At 42.4% G+C, this 11,159-nt stretch overlaps 1 protein-coding gene across 4 annotated transcripts; it reads left to right on the top strand.

Annotated features, from left to right (window-relative positions):
* The first annotated feature begins 3,246 nt into the window (after window positions 1-3,246).
* LOC133134962 (ubiquitin carboxyl-terminal hydrolase isozyme L1-like) lies at window positions 3,247-10,297 on the top strand. Of its 4 annotated transcripts, XM_061251616.1 has the most exons (9): window positions 3,247-3,715; window positions 3,800-3,811; window positions 4,698-4,826; window positions 5,292-5,445; window positions 5,637-5,722; window positions 7,279-7,326; window positions 8,046-8,115; window positions 8,708-8,766; window positions 9,169-10,297. In XM_061251616.1, the coding sequence occupies exons 1-9, from the start codon at window positions 3,683-3,685 to the stop codon at window positions 9,250-9,252; spliced, it is 675 nt and encodes a 224-aa protein (XP_061107600.1). In that variant the 5' UTR covers window positions 3,247-3,682; the 3' UTR covers window positions 9,253-10,297. The 4 variants fall into 4 exon arrangements, with proteins under 4 accessions (XP_061107600.1, XP_061107601.1, XP_061107604.1 ...); XM_061251617.1 differs by lacking the exon at window positions 3,800-3,811 and having other exon boundaries at window positions 3,248-3,715; XM_061251620.1 differs by lacking the exons at window positions 3,247-3,715; window positions 3,800-3,811 and adding an exon at window positions 3,817-3,874.
* Window positions 10,298-11,159: the final 862 nt, after the last annotated feature.

The following is an 11,159-nucleotide window of genomic DNA, read 5'->3' as shown; positions in this document are numbered from 1 at the left end:
ATCAAATTAAAAAATAATTAGAGCTATCCAAAATGTGCATTTTTTTCTTTGTTTTTTTTTACTTCCACATTTTTTGTTCTGCAAACTGATAATATTAACCACGAGGTGGTTTCTGCCTAAATTACAACCTGTGACATACCTTTCAAATGGCATGGACATTTGGAGATAACACCAGCTTTCAGTGAAAGACTTCAATTAGTCAAATTCATTACATTCAGCATTACTCTCAGACTGATCATTTTCCCTATGCAAGCTGACAGGCCTTCTGTCATGCAAGAATTAGAAAATATTCTGTATTATAATATATGCTATATTCTTTTAACAGAGGTAATCGTTCAAGCAAGAAATTACTTAATTCCCATAACTGTTTAGTTCACGGTAACTTCTTCGTATAATTGATGTAATGTGTTCAGAGAACGTGGGAACTTGGTTTCATGCATTGTAAATACTGCGGCTCCCCCTTCTGGCAAATATTCAAATCATTACTGAAAGGCAACTATAAGAAATGAGTTTAAGTATCTGTTTTTGTCTTTAGACACAATCTTTTCATACATTGTAGCAGCAGCTGGTTTATCAGCTGGCTTGTCAGCTAGCTGCACTGCAGCAACTTATAGTTTATAGTTAAGGCGTATTAGTGTGTTCCTTCCATGTTCATTGGGCACCCTAAGTAGTACCAGTATTTGCCAATATAGCCCCACAAGCTAGCTATAAAAAGGGCGTACAGTAGGTGCTTACAGCCAGTTTCTTCCAAGTCATTCTTGGTGTTACCAGTGCTTTACTGGATAATAAATTACTGTCGTGGCACAATCCTTCTGGTCTGCCCCTTGCTGAAATCGCTAAATTGGTGTCAGAAGTGGGTCTTCAAATTCAAGAAGAAGACAACAGTGCAGATAGCCACCCCATAGTGAGAAAGGGCTAATGGTGGGGTGGGCTCAATGGGGCTGGGGGGCAAAACTGATCAAAACTTCCATGAGTACAAAATTCCCTTTCCACCTAACACCCTGCTAGAGATAGCAGATATGTTATCTAGTGTGGTGTTAGTGGAACTTGCAGCCTGACTGATGGGGATTGTGGGAACCCTCCGTGAAGTCTACCAAGCCTTGCTAGCGAGTTGGTAGTGTGGGGTCCGACTGCTAGCTATAGGAGCTCCGGCTAAGCCTCTCCATAGACTGATTAGGGGGCTATTATTGCAGCTCACAGAAGAGGTAGAGAAAGTTGTGGCTTGAGCTGTGTGCCTAGCAAAGGAGAACGGCACTATTTTGTCACCAGATGGGAGCTGTTGGAGGTGGTATCAGCAGTACAGTATTTTAAGGCATATTTGTAGGGTTGTGAGTTCAAAGAGCCAGAGTGATAGTCTGCTGGGTTGAACTGCTATGCAATTACTTTATCCTTGAGCACTGCCCAGCTGAAAAACACTGATAACCTATCATACAGCTTCTGCAGCCATTGCTCATGTGCTGAGCTGAGAGAGGATTGGAAGAGGGAACAAGTGACCACCCCTAAGCCTGAGACCGCCCTGACCCTGAGTCTGCTGCAGCTCCTACAGGCACAGAAAGATGACCCAGAAGAGTCCAGTGCTGCAGGGGTGCAGGAGGGGCGGAGACCCAATGTGTCTTGTCTTGCTGCTCTCTCAACAGGTGTGAAGGCACTGGTGGGCCAAGGCCTGCTGTACCAGAGGGACCCCAGAATGGGTGCCAACCATTTCCAGCTTGGGGTGCTGCAGAGTCCACGCTCCTGAAGATTGTCCACGGCGTGCCTGGAATCTGCCACTTTGGGATGAAAAAATCGGCTCCACCAGCAGTTGAAGACACAGGTGACACATGTAGAGCTGCTGCTGGGGCACCTGCATGGCTAAGGGGCTGAGGGACAGGGTGAGGACCTGCGCCAGCAGAGAGGGTACGGTGATGGACGTCACAGGGCCATTTCGGGTCATCGACAGGGGAGGGCCGCTGTGTGCTGCTTTACAAAATGGCCACAGGGGCATATGTGGTTCCCTCACAGGAAGCATCCGTGATGGCAGAGTGCCTGGTGGCTGGCATGTTCTCTCAATTTTGGGTGCCTCTCAAAAACGGCACTCCGACCAGGGGAGAAACGTCAAAAGTCAAGGTCTGCCACCTGATGTGAAGACCTGCACCTGCCCGCTGCATTTTAACAGGATACAAGCCACCCAGTTTGCATTGCTCACCACCCATCGCCAGTGCAACTGTTGCCTACATCTTCCCCTGATCCTCCTGTTATATAGATCTACCGGCTGCTGCCCTTTGTTCAGGAGAGAGCTGTGGTCGCCAGTGGACCTAGAGTTCAGTCGCCCAACCTGCCCAGCAGTCCTGGTCCTGAGTATGTACACCAGCTGCAGGACCACCTGGATCGCATCCACCAGCTGGTCAGAGAGCACCTGAATGGTGCAGGGGTGTGGGAGAGTAGGAAGCTATGACCTGCAATGATCCAGCTGGATGTTCCTGCCAGGGGCTGCAGTCTGGGTATACAACCCCCGCTGAGGGTCACCTACGTTGACTGAAAGAGCCTATGCACAGTCCTCCAGTGCCTGTCTACATGGTATACCCTCTAGCTCCATCGTGGGAGGTGCATGTACTCCAGTTACCCTACCCCAGCATCAGTCGTCACAACCTCGGAGGGATACCTGGCCTCTCCGCTCACCTGCTGGGCTGCAGGACTTTACTAGAGTGGCTTGCAACGAGTCAAGGGCTGGGTGGTGCTTTTCACCTTATTGTATGCACCTTCATGTTCATCAAAATAATTGCAGTTCAACTGTAGCCTAATGATTGTAATTATTGTATTATTACTGCAGTATTATGCAACATTTGGGACCCACTTGTTTTTTTAATAGCAGTATTACTGCATTAATAATGTTTCACCACTTCATGTGCAGTCCTCATTCAGTATTACAGTCCTTGAGTATTTACTGCATTTTAACTGAGTTGTACTTAAACGTCAGTATTTTTTGTAAGGGGTGTGCAGCTAGCCAGTTATTGATAGATCTTTCGTACACATATGAGTTGTATCTAGATTTGCATTTAGGCCGCAGGCTAGATATAATAAGGGCGCACAGCCACAGCCCTCTTGTGTAGTGCTTGTTGGTGTTCCCAGTGCTTTATTGGTTAATAAACGAGCGCAATGGCTGAGCTGCAAGATCCGCCTGGTCCGTCCCTCACTGAATTCGCTGCAAACTATATACAGTAGCGTTGTACGGGATGCGCAGTTAAAAAGGCTGTCAAGCAAGACACATTGACTGTCTTGCGTGTATTTTGTTCATGGCTGGAAAATGAATAGGTTGTGCAATTTATTTTTACACCACTGTTTCTCAAAGTTTTCGTCCCTAAGTAATCGTTAATTGATCCGACTTGTGGCTATGGTTACTTATAATAATCGAACAGTGTATATTATACTCTCTGGATAGCTTACCAGGCACATTTTACGACTGCATATGGGAATTGTGTGGTGTTGACAACTGTAAATTATCGTCTTATTATAATTGGCTTTCCGATTCTAATTCCCACTCGGCCATAGGCTCCAGGATGAATTGCCGCTCGTCGGAATGCTTGAGTGGGGTTTACTTGGCTCGCCTGACAGCTTAGTAGTACGCGACGTGATGATTTTGTCCACACGTCATAACGGATTTAAGATTCGCAAAAGCTAAAGTAATGCTAACGAGCTAACAGTAATGGACTGGCAGCCTTTGGAAATTAACCCTGAGGTGAGCGTTTGTTGCTCCTAATTTTATGTGCAGCCTATTTCTCTGAGACGATTAAGCGTGTGAAATTATGTTGTCCTTTTTCAGATGCTGAACAAAGTAAGTGCTTCCTTTTCCAGTTGCAGTCACCCTTGACCAGGAAATGATCCTGGCATACATAAGGTTGGGTACATAAGGAATTAATATTCCAATTTCGCACAGTGGTAAACTTTTAAAATCATCATATTAAAAACAGCTTTCTTTAAAATCAAGACATTCAAAAGGACTTTTCCAACTTTTAAAAAAATCGAACGATAAATCTATCTTGGTACTACTTGCAAACCAACCTTCAGTTGGTTTACGGGAGAACTTCGATTACGTAGCTACTGTGTTAATTTGTACATAAATGCATGCCAATATCTGAAGCACTGGGCAATAGGGACACAATAGGGTGGATTTGTAGTCTAATAGGATACTCCAGGCACACTAGGAGACGTGCTGTGGTCTCGGTGTGTAAAATGCGTTTAATAGACAAATCAAATCACCTTTTCGGAACTCGTCACGAACGACAACTGGATCGTAAGCTACAATTTAACAGCCATTATTATGACAGTTCACTCTTCTTACATTACCCCACATTGACGACGTTCTTTAGTTTAATGGGTTCCGAAATCGAAACTGAATGGTTCGTCATTACTGCACAGCTCTCCCCCTTGCGTTTCTGTTCTGATGCAACAAAGCTGTTCTGCGTAGGCTATATAAAATGTAAACTTTAGTATGCAAAAAATCTTCTATGTAGGCTACTTATATCATGTTGAAAATACTTTATTTCGAGCATGTCTTTTGGACTGTTATATGAGCTTTCATCCCACATTTGTTTTTTAAATTTAGTTTCTTGTGCAATGTGGCAGTCTCTTGTTCATTTGTTAAATGCAATAAATTGTGTTGTTAATTGTATGCATTTAACTGGCATGACTTATTTTAAGACACTCCACACTGCTTGCAGCTGCTCTTTAAGTTGGGTGTAGGTAGAGGTTGGCAGTTTGTTGACATCATGGGACTGGAAGAGGAGGCTTTGTCCTGGGTGCCTTCACCCTCCTGTGCTGTCATGTTGCTTTTCCCACTCACACCGCAGGTAAGCATAATTGCCATGTATCTGAAAGTAAACTTGTATTGAAAAGTAGGGTGTACAGAAAGCTGATGACTGCCTGTGAAGTACTCAGAAACGGAACATAGAACTGCAGTATGTAGCCTAGCATTATGGTTCAGGAACCGCCAGGTTAAGTTCCCAGGTACAGCACCGCTGTTGTACCCTTGAACAAAGTAGTCAACCTGAATGGCTTCAGTAATATCCAGCGATGTAAATGGATTTTCTGTGAAATTGTTTAAATCACTATGGATAAGAGTATCTGCTGAATGTCACTAATGAAATGTAATCCAGTAATGTATTCCTGGCCAGCAACTCTGATGTGACAATATTTCAACCTCAGTCAAATATCAGGCTTGACTGCGTGCTTTGTTTTTGCACACGTGCTGTGGTTCCTTATTCAAGTACATGCCATAAATCTGCGTTAAAACGTATGGGGTCCTCCTGTGTCAGCACGAGGCTTACAGAGAGAAACAGACAGAGGCGATGGGTGACAGCCACAAGCCGGAATCTGAGGTTTACTTCATCAAGCAGACCGTGGGGAACTCCTGTGGGACGCTTGGCCTGCTGCACGCCGTGGCCAACAACGCACACATACTGGAGTTTGGTGAGCTGGCCAGGCAGGGCTGGGACACCCACTGTACTTTTGACTTTAAAAAAACAATCTGTGATTGGCTACAGCATGGGTCAGCCTGTGCATTGCACTAATACGGTGGTGGAAATGTCTAGCCAGGGCGAACCAGGATATTTATGTTGACCTATAATACCAAACTCTTGACTGTAATCTCTCCATTGAAGAGGCTGGTTCTGTAATTAAGAAGTTTCTGGATGATACGGCCAGCATGTCTGCAGATGACCGAGCCAAGTGGTTGGAGACAAACCAGGTACAGTGTGCAGTACACACTACTGAAGCCGGCTGGTGTTTTGACTTTGTTTACAGCCAGGAAACCTTGTTTTGGTTTGTTGTGCAAACATCTTATCTGTTGGGGAATGTTGTTTGGACTACTATAAATGGTGAGGATCTCGGAATATGTGCTTTTGCATGTACAAAGTCTTACTCAAGCATACGTAGTGCATAGGAGGAGAATGTAAAGCCATTCACAAAGAATGAATTGATTAAGAACCCAGATCAATGCATTCACAAAGGGATCAATGAGCTAACTGAGAATGTCTGACATTTCTTTTATTAACGGCCTCTTTAATTTGTGATAAATGCTCCATAAACATTCCGGTCACGTTGTTTTTATTGATGTGTAAATTTAAACTAATGTGCAAAGAAGAGCTGACCTGCTCATAAGAAAAGGCACATCCACATGCCTTAGGCATCTCTCATCTAATCAACTTGGCCCCCTCGCATGACCCTTGCAAAATGAAACGGGGCGAATTCGTGGCTGTCATTTAAATCCAGTGTTTTAGATGCATCACCCACTATTTGACTTCCTCTCTTTCACTTGCATGCATAATTAGGTATAGCTCTGCCTATAAATGCACAGAACAGAGTTCAGAATTTTTGTGACACTCTGTACTCTGTACTCCATAATTTCAGATTTGTAATCAAACAATTTGCATGTGGTTAAAGTCAACATTCTCTTCGGTTTCACCATGCAGAAATTACAGCATTTTTATACGCACACACACACACTGGTGTGGGGGGGAGAGGGCAGACCTCAGTAAAAGGTGCTGTGATTTGTAAATGGTGAAACAACAGCGTATTAAAATATGCCCTTTAATAAAATCATTATTAAACATTATGGAGCTCACTATAAGATCCATCTGGAACTGCTTTGCCATTGTACCAGTGTTTAGCGGTTAGCTGTATTTTCCCCTACCTACAAATATTTGTTTATAGGTCCAAAAAAATAATGCAGTATTTTTTGGAATCTATACTCATGATATAGGGTTGAGCTACATTCAGGGATTTTTTCAGATTAGAACAGTGGCCAGTAACCTATAGCCTCTCCAGCACATAATTTAAATAATATTTTTCACATCTGATAGATAATAGTCACTTGGTATTGGGCAGATAATCTTACATCTTGAATTCTGATGTGACCTTTGTTTTTCAGCCACACTTCGGTTGGCCTGTTTTAGTTTTGTACTTTTGCCATGTACCTGTAAGTTAAAATGGTTTCCACCAGATGGTGCCAATAGTCTACAAAAACAAACCAATGCAATCTTCATCCACTTTCTTTGGTTTTCCTTGGCCTGAAGCCAGTCAGCATGCTTAGACACTTAAAGCAGTTTTCATTTCATCATTTCCTCATTTCATTCTTCACGAACACAGTTTGGTCAAATTGTTTATGTGAAGAATTCATAAACACTTGCATTCAATTGTAACCAAGCCAAAGTTAAGGACAAATACTGATTGAATTCAGGCCCTTGAGTGAATATTTTGCTTAGCATAATGCAGAAGACCTTATGACATATATCCTCTCCTCAGGAAATCCAAGCAGCCCATGAAGAGGTGGCTGCAGAGGGACAGTGCCAGGTACAAAACAAGTTTCCTTCTGCTGCCTTAGGTCTTACGTACCTTTACTACATACATCGTCTTATTTTGATTATTGCTGTTACTTTTGGATAGTTACCATAAATAGCATAAAGCTTTATGCTTAATTTTTTTGGGAATCTTTAGAAGCAGCTTGTTGATTGCTTGAGCCGTACACTCTGAGAAGTAAGGTACAATAGGTACAAATGCTTGTTGCTGGGGCGGTACTCAGTAGGTGCATAAAATTGTACCAGCAATATATCATTCTTTTTTTGTCTGGAAAAAGTACTAATTTGTACCCAATGATAACTTTACTGTTCTTTCGTGGTTAATTTGGGAAATGTAACAAATTCAACAAAAATGACCACTGTCACATTATTTCTGAGAGTGTATGGAGTCGACAGTCACCATACTGTTTCTACCAATGAAATCTGTTGAACTTTGATCATCGGTGTGACCCATCTCCCCGTTTAAACAGAGAAATTAAATATGTTCTGTCATGGTGACATTTATGGGCTCAGGTCAGGTATTGGCTGTCAATTTATTAGCTATGGTTGATCAAATACATTCAAACTGCATTGAATATTTTGGCATTGAGTGAGGACTTTTGTGTGGCTAATATGATGTAACTGGTGACTGGTCCTAGGGAGCAATGACAGTTGAATATTTACGTATGACTAACATTCTTTGTCTAAGCTGTCTCCTAATCGATCTACTTTTAGGTGGACCCAGACAAAGTTAACTTTCACTTTATCACTTTCATCAGTGTGGTTGGACAGCTTTATGAACTGGGTGAGACATGTCAATAAGTGCCTACAGAAACATGTAGAGCAGTTTAACCTGGAGAATACCAATGGTAGAGTATGCCTGGGATTAATGTAAATGGTTGCCATTTATATAGCGCCTATATCCAAAGCGCTGTACAATTGATGCTTCTCATCCACTCATTCACACACACACACACACACACACACACACACACACACACACAGTCACGGTCACAGTCACACACCAACAGCGATTGGCTGCCATGCAAGGCACCAACCAGCTCATCAGGAGCATTTTTGGGTTAGGTGTCTTGCTCAGGGACACTTCGACACACCCAGGGCGGGATCGAATCGGCAACCCTCCGACTACCAGACAACTGCTCTTAGTGCCTGAGCCAATGTCACTATGTAAAATAGTTTCTCACCTGTTTGTGAATGACTGATTCATGCCAATGGAATCTGTAGCTTTTTAGTTCATTGTAACACTGCTAATAACCACTGCTAATTCATCATTCCATAATCCATCTTTTATTATTATCTTTTATTATGTTCCAACATTTCCACAACATTTCCACATTTTAACCTGGAATCTTCTCTTACTGCACTTCCTTCTTTAGATGGCAGACTGGATTACCCTGTGAATCATGGGTCTACAACAGTGGATAACTTCATAAAGGTACAGTAACTTTTTATGAAGCAGCATATTTTCTTTCAACAAATTGATAGATATATTGGGTCTTGCTTTTAATATCGCAAGGCATAATGAGATATTTTATCCCATTGAATTCACTTCAACAATTAAGCACATTCATGAAAACCGTCCTCCATATTTAGCAGGCAAGAAACCCCTTCAGAAAAATGGTTAGTGTCTGCAGTTAAACAAGCATAAAACCTGTAGCTGAATGACAGTGTTTGAAGGTATTATATGGATCCTGCACTGTTCCTGCACTACCTACACCCACTGTTATTTTTTCAAGTGAACTTGAGCAGAAAATTTGATTATACAAATTAATTGCCCGGACAACAGGAAGTTGTTCACAGTAGTAGCAGGAGATGTGATATTGCTCACTTTTCCCAGGATGCCGCTGGGATCTGCTGTCAGTTTATGGAGCGGGAAAAGGACGAGGTTCGCTTCTCTGCAGTGGCTTTGTGCAGAACCTGACCTGGACCGGCCCTTCATAAGAACGACTAAAGCAATCCTGTCTCCAACTTGGTCTGGGTCTTTTCTTCCTCCGGGCTCGTACCTGTCGCTCTACAGTCATGTGTCAATAATTTCAGTAAACTTATTAATCTGAAATGAATGTAAAAAATAATTTCTCCCCTATTTTCTCCCAATTTGGTTGCCAATTGTACCCTAGCCAACGCCTTAGCCGTGCGGCAGTTTTAAAAATGTATTTATTAGTTTTTTCTTCATTATTCCTTTACCTGTAAGGAAGTGTACATACGGTTCCTAATGGACTCATATATACAGTATACTCTGTTAGTGTTGATTTAACACTGAACATTTTACTGCGTGTTTCTACTCAAAAGCTGGAAGGTAACATTTCCTTATAGGGATGCCTTTTCACAAAATGCCTAATCTGTTTGGGATCGCTGAGCTGCCTTATGGGGTTTTGCTGCCATCTGTTGTTGCAGAGAGCCTGTTCAAGTCCTTAAAATGATATCTGACTTATAGGTAAGATTTTTGCGTTAAATAATTGGTACAAGACCATTGTAAATCCCTTCCTATTTTGAAAAAGGTTCACTCACCCTCTGCCTGCGTTTTAAGTTCAGGTTTCAAAATATGCAGTTGACAGACTTGGCGGCACGGATGGTGCAGTGGGTAGCACTGCTGCCTCACAGCAAGGAGGTCCTGGGTTTGAATCCCGGTCAGCCAGGGCCTCTGTGTGGAGTTTGCATGTTCTCCCCGTGTTCGTGAGGGTTTCCTCCGGGTACTCCGGTTTCCTCCAACATCAGTGTGTTGACAGAGAAGGGGGAGGGATAAACAGTGTTGTGTGTTTGAGGGTGTTTGTTGCTGCAATTCCTCTCTTGACCGTGAGAAGTCCAAAATAACCTATTGTACCTTTAAGATGTAATTCTTTGAAAGGACATCTTCTTATAAAATAATGTTTTGGTGAAAACAGAAGTTCTTGTTACACTGGGATGTCAGTGGCTATACTGACTCAATAGCAGTCAATAAAGGTAATAATTTTTTTGCACACATCTTATTTATGTGTATGTGTGTACTGAACACATGTAGGATGATGGTAGTATTATGGTCATATGACACCAAAATTATTATTATTAAAGATGTTGTTTATTTAATGATCTTTTTGCCTCTCACACAAGCAGTAGGTTTGCCATCGGAAGGATGCTTCACTCCATGGTCATTAAAGATAGATACACACTAATGCATGACCTGGAAGTCACAGAAAATTCTAACAGATGAATGCATCCACTGCACCCCCCTTCCTTTTATAAACCATCTTTAATAATACATGTATATGACTGTTTCCTCTCTGTACCAGTTCAGCTACTATGTCTATGGGCCACGTTGATATTGTGTGGTTTTGGATTTTGCAGCTTTCATCACTGCATGGACACCAAGTATGTACTTCAGTACTTCAGCTATGACTGTGACTCAGCCAAAGATTACATAGTGAACAAAAAATAGAAACACCTGGGTAAATGAGAGACAACAAGCACATGCACTGTGAGGGTACCACAAAGTGTTTCTTGTCTATTCATTTCATATCCCAGCAGACATTGGGTCGTGTATAAAAATACTGGACAGGCAGTGGACAGGCATGGTTGCCTATAATCATGGCAAACACAGTTGCAAGAGGAGTTCTCAGTCGCTTTGAAAATGGGATGAGACGTGGGATACAGTGATGGTATTTAAGTGTGGGACTTCATTGAACGTACAAGGCAAAGCAGGCTACAATTTTAACCTGGGGCAGCCAGTTTAATCAAAAAATGCGGTGGCTCAGCAACGTGACTTTCCATCAGTGTTCCCGTTTCTTTTTGTGTAATACGTGTATGTTGTATTATAAAGGTTGCTACATTGAGTGCTTGAGATCAATGCCCCAA

This window comes from Conger conger, chromosome 8 (assembly GCF_963514075.1).
Source record: "Conger conger chromosome 8, fConCon1.1, whole genome shotgun sequence".
NCBI lineage: Eukaryota > Metazoa > Chordata > Actinopteri > Anguilliformes > Congridae > Conger > Conger conger.
Note: the sequence above shows the minus strand (reverse complement) of the source record. Positions and strands in the feature narration are given on the sequence as shown.